We start from the raw sequence: 12464 nt of genomic DNA on the forward strand, positions 1-12464 counted from the left end.
TCTCTGTGTAAGGGATTTAATCCCTTTCTTGATATGTACTGGATCAGAGACTTTTTTAATTCGCAGAGCTTCTAGATCATCGAGCACTAATTTTTTAAAAACCTCAATGTGCTGATTATTAGTCATCTGTGGGTTGTATACCGAATTATTACGTAATGTACTATGTTGTATTAAATCCTGCTTGCTAGATGTCTCATACATGGACTTGATAGGATTATTCATTATATATTTTTTAATGTTCATTTTTCTAATATACTTTTGAATTCCTATATAAGTATCAAATTTGTTAAGGTTTTTAATAGGGGCATGTTTAAGGCCTTTATCCAAGACAGCAAGTTCTTCAGGAGAGACAGATGTACCACTCAAGTTAATAACTCCTTCCCCTATCACATTTAAAATTACATTGTTAATGGACATTTAAACCTTACTTTGAGATATATGGGGAATGACTTCCCCCCCTTCTTTTTTAATATGGTTATTAGTATTGATATTTTTAAATTTTCTACTGCTTCTCATTATTGTATTGCTTTTCTCCAAGAGTACCATGATGGCGGAACCTATACTTCCGGTGGTTCCTCGCCGAGAGTACTAAAATGGCGGAATCGACACTTCCGGTTTTTATTTGTTTTCCTTGATTACCATGACTAAGATGGCCGAATCGGCACTTTCCGGTTATGTTGTATTTAAGGAATTAGATTGCGGCCAATCACAATCCCCTGAAAAAGTCACGTGATTGACGCAACGCGTAGGGAGTGGCCGTACGTCGTACCGGAAGTGAAGTAGGACTGGCAGAAAACGCCAAAACACCATTTTGCTTTATGTGTTGTTCTTCTGTTTAAATGTGAGAGTCCGATTTTTACACGTTTTTATTAAACTTTACCATTTTTGAGATAATTACTACACTATCAGAGCCTTCCCTCTCTCTCCATGTCTATTATATTTTTTTGAGCTGCACACTCCTGTGGAAACCTTCTTTGTAGCAACAGTACAGTCTACAGTGTATTATATGGCCCAGTGCGGAGATCATTGTTTCCTAGTTGGCTATAGCCGAGGACCCCCTGGTGGCTGGGAATGAGAATGGAGGTGGTCTGCTTTGTTTGATGTGCCTATCTTTCTACACTTGGAGGGGAGCCTTCAGCCCCTGGACTTTTTAAGTACTGTTTTTATCTGCGTTTTCCCAATTGGTGCCAGTGAATTAGACGGTGACATCCACCATATGGACTTTTGTATTTTGCTTGCTTTCTATATTATTTAAGTTCTGGGTTTATTTCATATTTTATTTTTTATTTGCACTTAGCACTTTATATAGGATTTCTGATAGATTTGCGCAGGACCTACTGTTCACTTTTATTGTGCTTGATAAAGTTAATCTTCTACCTCTGAGACGCGATGTTCCAGTTTATTTAGTCTGGTGGTGCGTTTGGTTAATTGTGCCTTTAGCTGCTTCATGCCAGCATTAACCGCTTTCTCCACAGAGGCTACGATTACGAGGGTCAGGAGGGCCGTCACTGCCTGTGCAATGCGGTGGGTATGGCTATCCTCCCCAGGGGGGTTGTTGGGGACATTCACCGCTGGCGGGGTTTGCAGGGACAATGGGGGAGCTGACCCCTGGAGTGATGCAGTGAGAAAGGCGGGGGGTGCCACTGACCTCCATGTCCGTTGGCTGGGCGTTCACAGCGGCGTGCGAGTAGGCCGAAGCCAGGGGCTCAATTTGCAGCCTGTCCAGCAGAGCTGAGCGGGCGCCGGTTTTTTCAATAAAGCGGTCCATCTGTGCCTGGGGGGTAGTGAGGGACACCCGGTAGTGGCGGATGGGCTGTGGGAACCTCTCAGGCTGTTTTTTCAGGCCGATTTAGGGTGCCTGGACTGGGAGCTGTGAGAAGGCGCAGCTACCACATGCGGCACCGGAACCGGAAGATAAAACTCCTTTTAATCTAGTACTGTATATATATAGTTTTTTGCTGTTGGGCCAAACTATGTCTCTCCATAAGCTGTCAGCCCCTTACATGTGCAAATGCAAAACTGTATGTTCTGTATCTGTGGCTGCCCACATACTCCAGTACTGTACACTATACCACACTGTGTTCCAGATATGGGCGGAGACTTCCAGAAACACAGACTAGTCTACATTGCTTGCTATGATTGCCTGAGCACCCCTGCTGTAGACCAGACTTTAGACTGTGTTCTGGGATGTCTCCACTCATACCCGGGGGACAGAACACAGTGTGGTCTACTGTATGACTATGTATGTAACTCGCAGCTACATACATTTTTATTGCACATGCAGCCGCTGACACCTTAGGGGGAGATCTTAGGGGGAAAAAACTAAAATTATTAGTTCTCAAGTTGAAAATAAAATTATAAAAAAAATGTTATTGCATTTAGCATATGTTAAACTTATATTTTACAGACACTGTGAAACAGAATAACGGCCTTCTGCCATATTATGTTGTTCTTCTTTATACATAGATTGTTGTTGGGAGAAACTATGTCAGTCATTGATTGTCTCTCTCTAAGCTTTCAGCCGGCTGCATGTGCAAAATTATATGTTCTGTATCTGTGACCGTCTTCTGTAGAGGTTCAGCCTGGGGCAAGGTTAAGAAAGGGTTACTCGAAGAAGGCAGGTACTTCCCCTTCAGACCTGCTTATTATGAGGTGTGCTGAAAGCGTCAGTGTGGAGCTGTTTGAGTAGGAGAGAGAGAGACACAGCAGCATGCTTGGTGGAAATGTCCATTGCTGGATGGTGTACCTGCTGGGTGAGCTTAACCACAAAAAGACTGTAGCTCTGATTGGAGCCATGGACTGTTACCTGTAAGCCTGTGTGCTGCTGAACTGGGAGCTGTACCTGTGTGCACATCCGTGTGATAAGACAAGTCTGTCTGGTCTTATGTTTATTGTTTTGCTATTTTGCTGAATAAAGCCACTTTTATTTTACTGTACTGCCTCTGTGCCAGCTCTTCACCCCTCTGATCCCCTACACTACATACTCCAGTACTATACACTATACCACACACTATGTTCTGGAGACTTCCATAAACACAGACTAGTCTAAATTGCTTGCTGTGATTGGCTGAGCACCGCTGCTGTAGACCAGACTGTAGACTAGTCTGTGTTCTGGGATGTCTCCGCTCATACCCGGGGGCTGGAACACAGTGTGGTCTACTGTATGTAACCCGCAGCTACATACATACACTTTTATAGCACATGCAGCCGCTGACACCTTAGGGTGAGAGAACTGAATTACTAGTTCTGATTTAAGTTGAAAATTTTTAAAGTCTTCTTAGACTTAGTCTTAGTCATTTTATTTTTATATTATTTATTATTTTTATGCATTTTTTTATTAATTTCTTTATTTTATTTTGTTGTTATGGTTCAATGTGCACTTACTGCAGTCTGCACTGCAGGATATGCTGTAGTAACTTTAATTTATAATTTTGTATTTTATTTGATTTTATGATTTTATCTTCTGTGTCCACTGTCCAATTTATTTGGGTTGCTTTAATAAAGTACTTATTTACATTACTGGAATATTCTTTTATTCATAAAATTAATGATTCAGTTGAATATGAATACTATAATGAATAATAATATAACACAAGTTTATATAAATCATTTTTTATATCGGTGCTGTTTCGGTTTCCGGCCTAGGGTATTTTTCATTTTCGGTATCGGTTTCGGCACCAAAAAACCCATTGGGTGCACCCCTAATTGGTAGCTCTTATTTGTTTCCATGTATTTTAAAGTTCTGATAATCTTCTAATCTATTATGTATTTCTGTATGATTTTTTGGCAGTTCAGTCTGAATGGTCTTTTTTTGTTTTTAACTTACACTTGGCAAAAATATGATCAACAATGTGACTTCCATCTCTTTTAGGATGCAACTGACGGACCGACACAAATTTTAAGGAGTGTTAATACAGAGAAAGTAGGAGCTGATAGTATACAGCATGCACAGCAACCATGTCCCGTTGGTATGTTAAAAAATTTTAGATTGATAAATGCTAAATAAATTTATCATGAAAAAGATAACTTTGTAAAAACTGAAGTGGCTTAGAAGCAGTAATCCAGACTGGATGGTATGAAAAATTGTTATGATGATATGGTAGAACAAGCATGGACTATTGCATTCAAAGTGTAATAAATATTCTGATGTATATACTACTCTCTCCTGTACCTTTTTTTTTTTTTTTTTACTCCATGTACATCGCCAACGCCACTTTGCATAGATGTGCCCAGTAGAGACATTAGTAATGGAGCAAAGAGCAGTAAATAGTATATTGGTTCTTTGGTTTCTAGTCATGCCCCTTATTGTTATAGTTAATCTATAGCACTATCATTTTCAAAAGTCACATTTTTTTTCTGAACACTAGGGAAGGCTGGAACATAAAGTTAAATCACTTCAGAATTAATAAAATGCAAAAGGGGTAGTTAGGAGAACGTACAATTGCATCCCAAACCCACAGGCTAGTCCCTAACAACAATAGCATCAGTGTAATCTGCCCCCACCACACACGTTTACTACCCACTATCCATAACACCACCAATGAGATCTGCTCCCTAGCCCACACTGCTCATTCCCACTCTCTGCCACTCTGTAGTAGTAACAAAATATGTCTAAAAACATACTGCTATTGCATCACTATCAGTAGCACCAGTGAGATAACCCATAGTAAAACCTGTTATCTGGCACACACCATTTCCTCCCTTCTATCCAGTGACCAACAGAAAAAAAAGGTACATAAAAGCACATACACCCCTCATGCCCTGGTATTCATGGGTACACAGGTAGTACTAATAATGAAAATGTTCACATAAATGCAGGCTGGGAAAAACCATAGACACCCTTCTAATACTATGAGAATAATTATGCAGTGGGAGCACAATGTCACATTGTTAAATATTAATCCTTGTGCACCCCTAATTGGTTTGGTATACTTTCCCTGACAAATAAGGGCACCCATTGCTCGGTTGTAAAGTACAAGCAGTTTTACCATGACTGCATGTATGCTCTGTTTTGATCATCATATGGCATTACCTAGGATAGTATCCGTTCCGCATCCAAGCTGGTATACATCAGCTAGGGGACTTTTCTGCATTCTTTACACTCCTGTAGTATTGTCTCATCTATGTCCAGCATATTACATGGTTACATAGTAGGTGAGGTTGAAAAAAGAAACAAGTCCAACCTATGTGCTTGATTATATGTCAGTATTACATTGTATATCCCTGTATGTTTTGGTTGTTCAGGTGTAATGGCGCATACACATGGTCAGACTATCCGGCGGACTTAGTCTGGCAGACGAGCGGGCCTGCCCACCCACAACCGGACTTTGGCGGGAGTCTGCCGTATTTTTGAAATGAACGGACTTGCCCACACACGGAGTAAAGTCTGTTCATTTTGAACGAGGCACTAGGTAGGCGGGACTAGTGGAGGAGGTCAATACCGCCGGGCCTCTGTTCCTTCTTCCAGCTCTTTTTTTACTAGCGGTGGCCCAGTCTTCTGTTGCCGCCGCTGCAGCCTTCTCCTCTTCTTCTTCGAGATGTTGACTCGACGCTCTCTCTGGCCGCAATGGCAGGGACGCAGTGATCGGCGACTTATATAGGGATAATGGGCGGGGTCATGTCCCCACCCCTTATGATATCCCAGTCCCAGAGGATGCTGGGACTGTGACATGATAAGGGCGGGGACATCACCCAGTGACCCCGCCCATTGTCCCTATATAAGTAGCCGCGCCCCTGTCATTGCGGCCAGAGAGAGCAGTGAGTTAACATCTCAAAGAAGAAGAGGCGGCGACAGAAGACCGGGCCACCGCTAGTAAAAGAGCTAAAGGAAGAAAGCAGAGGCCCGGCAAGAAGAACCGAAGAGGGGGACAAGACTCCCAAAGTCGGAAGAAGACCCCCGGGCGTCAACAAAGAAGAAAGTCGGGCTCCTCCACTAGTAAAAGAGCTAGCAGAAGATAGCAGCAGAGTCCAGCGGGAAGACTCCCAAGACGGAAGAAGACCCCCGGAGCTGTGCAATAAATTATTTTGAAACCTTGTGTTGTGTTTTATTTACTTTATTTTTTTACCAGGTGAATGGGTAGGAGTGCATTGTACCCCAATACTCATTCACATAGGGTGGGGGGCCGGTATCTGGGGACCCCCTTATTAAAGGGGGCTCCCAGATTCCGATGAGCCCCCTCGCCCGCAGACCCCGACAACCAATTACCAGGGTTGTCGGGAAGAAGCCCCTTGTCCTCATCAACATGTGGACAAGGTGCTTTGGGGTACGGCCCCCCCTTAATCAAAGCACCCCCCATGTTGAGGGCATGTGGCCTGGTATGGCTCAGGAGGGGGGGGGGGGCTCATTCGTCCCCACCCCCTTTCCTGACCGGCCGGGCTGCGTGCTCGGATAAGGGTCTGATATTGGCTTTGGGGGGAACCCCCATGCCGTTTTTTCAGTGTAGGGCTTCCCCTTTAAGTCCATACCACGTGACAGGGCCAACGACGTGTCAATCTCGCCCATGGAGGCAGCCACATTGACCTCCTTCGCTAGTCCCATCTACATGGAGCCACGTTCAAAATGAACGGACTTTTCTCCGTGTGTGGGAAAGTCCGTTCATTTCAAAAGTCCAGCGGACTAGCGCACAGACAGCCGGATTGTCCGCCGGACTCGCAGTCAAAACTACTTTCTAAGTCCGCCGGACTTTTGGGGAAAAAAAGCCACCGGATAGTCTGATCGTGTGTACGCGGCATAATAGTTTCTTGACACATCAATGCCCCTCGCTGAGACCACCGCCTGTGGAAGGGGATTCCACACCCTTGCCGCTCTTACAGTAAAGGTTTAAGGTTAAACCTCTTTTCTTCTGATTTTAATGAGTGGCCACAAGTCTTGTTAAACTCCCTTCTGCGAAAAAGTGTTATCCCTATTGTGGGGTCACCAGTATGATATTTGTATATTGAAATCATATCCCCTCTCAAGCGTCTCTTCTCCAGAGAGAATAAGTTCAGTGCTTGCTACCTTTCCTCATAAGTAATATCCTTCAGACCCTTTATTAGCTTTGTTGCCCTTCTTACTCGCTCCATTTCCAGTATATCCTTCCTGAGGACTGGTGCCCAGAACTGGACAGCATATTCCAGGTGCGCCTGGACCAGAGTCTTGTAGAGTGGGAGAATTATCGTTTTATCTCTGGAGTTGATCCCCTTTTTAATGCATGCCAATATTCTGTTTGCTTTGTTAGCAGCAGCTTGGCACTGCATGCCATTGCTGAGCCTTTTTCCATCCTAGATTCTCCCAGAGGTTCTCCCCCAGTGTATGGATTGCATTCCTATTTTTGTCACCCAAATGCATTATTTTACATTTTTCTACATTGAACCTCATTTGCCATGTAGTTGCCAACCCCATTAATTCGTTCAGATCTTTTTGCAAGGTTTCCACATCCTGCGGAGAAGTTATTGCCCTGCTTAGCTTACTATCATCCGTAAATACAGAGATTGAACTGTTTACCCCATCCTCCAGGTTGTTTATGAACAAAATAAATAGGATTGGTCCCAGCACAGAACCCTGGAGGACCCCGCTACCCACCCCTGACCATTCTGAGTACTCCCCATTTATCACCACCCTCTGAACTTGCCCTTGTAGCCAGTTTTCAATCCATGTACTCACCCTATGGTCCATGCCAAGGGACCTTATTTTGTACAGTAAACGTTTATGGGGAACTGTGTCAAATGCTTTTGCAAAATCCAGATACACCACGTCTACGGGCCTTCTTTTATCTAGCTGGCAACTCATCTCCTCATAGAAGGTTAGTAGATTGGTTTGGCAAGAACGATTCTTCATGAATCCATGCTGATTACTGCTAATGATGCCGTAAATTCCCAGGGATGTATTTTGAGCCCTTTTTTACATATTGGTGCTACATTGGCTTTTCTACAATCAGCTGGTACCATTCCAGTCAGTAGACTGTCAGTGAAAATTAGGACCAATGGTCTGGCAATTACTTGACTGAGTTCCCTAAGTACCCTCAGGTGCAAGCCATCTGGTCCCGGTGATTTATTAATGTTAAGTTTCCCAAGTCTAATTTTAATTCTGTCCTCTGTTAACCATGGAGGTGCTTCCTGTGATGTGTCTTGAGGATAAAACACTACAGTTTTGGTTACTGAAGCCCCCCCGATTCCCTCGTGAAGACTGAGGAGAAAAATAAATTCAATACCTTTGCCATCTCCCCATCCTTTGTAACCAGATGTCCTTCCCCATTCTTTATTGGGTCAATATGGTCTGTCCTCCCTTTTTACCCCTCCCTTTTTACTATTTACATACTTTCTTGTCTTTCATGTTCTATCTTAGCCGTCCTTATTGCACCCTTACATTTCTTGTTGCATTCTTTATATAATCTGAATGCTGATGCTGATCCTTCAACTTCGTATTTTTTTGAAGGCCTTCTCCTTTGCTTTTATATGCATTTTTACATTGGAGTTAAAGCGGTTTTGTACAGAAAATTGCAAGTTCATCTTATTCAAATGGCTTTGGAACATAGATGCATTTATGACCATTGAAATAAAATAATATGCAGTATTTACCTTTTATTTTTAATGTTTATGCCGACTTCCGGGCTCTCCTCCCGTGGGAGTAGGCGTGTTTATCGGCTTCGCAATGGTCCCTGGGAACTTTTTTTAGCTATTTCCCAGGAATCAGTGGGGGACACAGTCATGCCGAAATCTCGTGAGATTTCGGAAGGAGGACGCCGGTCACGTGACGAGGGCATGTCCAAAATTGCCATTTTGAAAGTGGGCAGGCTATCTGCCATTACCACTATAGCACACAAGGCAAGATGAAGGAAAACAAAGAGGACACTCAATGAGCATGTGGGAGATGGAGCAGTGGATGCTGGGAGCTCAGCATCATCGCATCCAGGAAGTAAACGCTTCAAACGCCCACAGTGAAAATGGAAACCGCCGGACTGCTTTTTTAAAAGTTTTCCTTAGCAATGAAATCGTCACGCCGGGGGTTAAAAAGACGCAGATCGTGACTGCAAAGACACCGTAGGAATCGCCCACCAGTGACACAGGTAAAAAAAATAAATAAACCGGCAGCGGAATCCCGCTTTAAGCCATCCAGGATTTTTCTTTGCTCTTTTAAATTTATTATCCAATGGGATGCATTTGCTAATTCCCTTATTTAATATGCTCTTAAAAGCAAACCCATCTCTCCTCTGCATTCTTTGTTCCTAAGATTTTATCCCAATTTATGCATTTTAGTAAGGTTCGTAGTTTAGGGAAATTGGCTCTTTTGAAATTCAGTGTATTCCCCTTTTGTCTCCTATTTGTGTGATTTATCCAGAAGCCAATTGACCTGTGGTCGCTGTTTCCTAAATTGCCCCGTATTTCCACATCCGTGATCAGGTCTGTATTTTTGGTAATCGGTAGATCCAGTAACCCTTTATTTCTAGTTGGTGCATCTACCATCTGACCCATAAAATTGTCCTGCAAGACATTTAGGAACAGGCAAGCCCTAGATGAATGCGTGCTTCCCTCTGCCCAGTCTAGGCCTGGATAATTAAAATCCCCCATTATGATAACACTTCCCATCCATGCTGCTAATCCAAATTGTGATAGCAGAACAGTCTCCCCTTCCTCCCTCAGGTTAGGGGGCCTATAGCATACTGCCAGTATTTTCCCCTTAGCTTCATCCCTTTGGAGCTCTACCCTTAAGGATTCCACCTCCCTAGCACCCTTAGTGATGTCATCTCTCACATTCACTTGTACATTATTCTTGATATATAGGCATACCCCTCTCCATTTTTTACCCTCTCTATCCTTGTGATAAAGTGTATACCCTTGAATGTTTGCCAGCCAATCATGACAGCTGTTGAACCAGATCTCTGAAATTCCCACAAAATCCAAATCCTCCTTGTACAATAATCTCTAGTTCACCCATCTTGTCCGCCAGGCTCCTGCCAATGGTGAACATGCCATGTAGTGTAGACTGGTTGCATATTATCCTCTTATTGGGTGTTCCGAGATTGCAACTAGGACTTGCTACTATACCTACCTTGGGTTTATGTGCTTTGGTCAACGGTCAACCTACCAGTAATGCCCCCAATAATACTCTCTGGGATATGTTCCGCGCTTACTATACCTACCTCTGCACACCCCCCCCCCCTCCCATTGCCTAGGTTAAAAACATCTAACTTTTTGCCCATCTTCATTCCCAGCTGATCTGCACCCTCCTCATTTAGGTGCAGTCCGTCCCTTCTATAGTACCAGCTATCAACTGAGAAGTCGGCCCCGTCCTCCAGGAGCCCAAACCCCTCCTTACTACACCAGCTCTTCAGCCACTTGTTTACTTCCCTTTGCCTTTCTGGTGTGGCTCTATGTACCGGTAGTATTCCTGAGAATACTACCTTGGGGGTCCTTTTCCTCAATTTAGCTCCTAAGTCCCTAAAATCGTTTTTTAGGACACTCCATCTACCTCTGACTTTGTCATTGGTGCCAACGTGCACCATGACAGCTGGGTCTTCTCCAGCCCCTTCCAGTAATCTGTCCACCAGATCCATGATGTGCCGAACCCGAGCGCCCGGCAGACAACATACTGTTCGACGCTTCAGGTCTTTGTTACAGATTGGCCTCTCTGCCCTTCTTAGAATTGAGTCCCCTACCACCTTAAAGGGGAATCCCTATGCTGGCGGCGAAGAAGAAAGCCGTGTTCCTCTGCTAGTAAAAGAGCTAGCAGAAGATAGCGGAGGAGTCCGGCGAGAAGACCCCCGAAGACGGAAGAAGACCCCGGGAGCTGTGCAATAAACTATTTTAACCCTTGTGTGTTGCGTTTTTTTTTTTTACATTTTTTTCACAGGTGAATGGGTAGGTGTACATTGTACCCCATACTCATTCACATAGGGTGAGGGGCCGGGATCCAGGGGCCCCCTTATTAAAGGGGGCTCACGGATTCCGATAAGCCCCCCACCCACAGACCCCGACAACCAACGGCCAGGGTTGTCGGGAAGAGACCCTTGTCCTCATCAACATGGGGACAAGGTACCCCCCATGTTGAGGGCACGCGGCCTGGTATGGCTCAGAGGGGGCGCTTGCTCGTCCCCGCCCCCTTTCCTGGCCAGCCGGGTAGTATGCTCGGATAAGGGTCTGATATGGACCTAGGGGGGGACCCCCACGCCAATTTTTCGGCGTAGGGATTCCCCTTTAAGTCCATACCAGGTGACGGGGCCAGCGACGCCTCCTTCGCTGGCCCCGGCTACCTGGAGACGCGCTCAATATGAGCAGACTTTTCTCCAGGCGGGAAAAGTCTGTTCATTTCTTTTTTTTTTTTTTAAAGAGTATTTATTGAGAAATGAAGCAGACATAATATTACATATGCAACAAAGGTAAGTGCAGTACAGTAGGACCAGCATCGCAGATGAGGTGCGCGAAGAGAAATGAGAGCAGATTATGGCTGCAACATATTAATCGTATATCACATACTGAAACAGAAGAACCAAATAGCAAGTAATGAATCAAGTAAAACAGAGCAGCAAACTGACAGTAACTGGATGGATCCTGAGGCAAGAGTTTGTTGCGATAGCAATATAAAGTTAACCAAGAAAATGTCATTTCCCAAGATTAAGTAAAGAGACCTAACATAGGGTCAGGGAAAGCAATTGAATGTAGAGAAGAAAAATAATAATAAAAATAATAATAATAATAATAATAATAATAATAATAAGAGAAAAAAAAGAAAGAAGAAGAGATAGAAAAGAAAAAAGGGGGGGAGGAGAGAGGGGGACACATACAGGAAGAGGCAACAGGGGGGTGAAAGGAGGGGGAGAGGGCAAGGAGCCATGGGTTCTCGTGTCTAGTCCCAGGGGTGGGAGGTTCTGTGGGGTAGTCCCTGGGGGTAGTGGGTTGTTGAGAGCAGATTAGATATTAGAGGGGGGGGAACTGACCCCCAGAACGGATGAACGAACGCCATAGTAGAAGAAGGTGTAGTGGTCCAAATTGGTAATGTCCACCGGAGAGAGAGTGGTCGATATGAAGGGAAGCCATAGCGCATAGAAGCGAGACTTCGCTTTTTCGTCCCGAAAATTTGCGTTGCATCGGTCCTTGTAGCGGAGTGAAAGGAGGTCTTTCTGCATCGTTCATTTCAAAAGTATGGCGCACTGGCACACACATGGCCGTACTGTCCGCCGAAATGCGAGTCCAGCGGACAGATTGGAGTGCAAAAATACTTTCTTAGTACGCCGGACTTTTGGGTAAAAAAAAGTCCGCCGGAGCCTACACATGGGCGGATTGTCCGCCGGACTTGAGTCCCCGGGCTTTTCCACCGGATTGTTTGATCGTGTGTACGAAGCATTAGTAGGACCATTTTAATGTTTTTTTTTTCTTGTTTGCTTAATTGCATAATTAACTGCAAACACTTTTATTTAGTATACTAAGTGCTGAAAAAGTTAATCAGTTCATTTCTGTTTGTTTGTATGCTTATCTGCATATTTATTCTA

At 44.1% G+C, this 12464-nt stretch overlaps 1 protein-coding gene across 2 annotated transcripts in view; it reads left to right on the top strand.

Moving 5' to 3' along the window:
* TEX14 (testis expressed 14, intercellular bridge forming factor) overlaps positions 1 to 12464 on the top strand; it is a 758047-nt gene that overhangs the window by 442077 nt on the left and 303506 nt on the right. For both annotated transcript variants that reach the window (XM_077482232.1, XM_077482233.1), the window contains exon 13: positions 3872 to 3968. In XM_077482232.1, coding sequence (XP_077338358.1) covers positions 3872 to 3968 — 97 coding nt within the window. The remainder of the gene's footprint in view (positions 1 to 3871; positions 3969 to 12464) is intronic.

Source organism: Lithobates pipiens, unplaced genomic scaffold, assembly GCF_037356315.1.
Source record: "Lithobates pipiens isolate NorthernLeopardFrog02 unplaced genomic scaffold, aLitPip1_a1.2 Scaffold_16, whole genome shotgun sequence".
In the NCBI taxonomy this organism is placed as follows: Eukaryota; Metazoa; Chordata; class Amphibia; order Anura; family Ranidae; genus Lithobates; species Lithobates pipiens.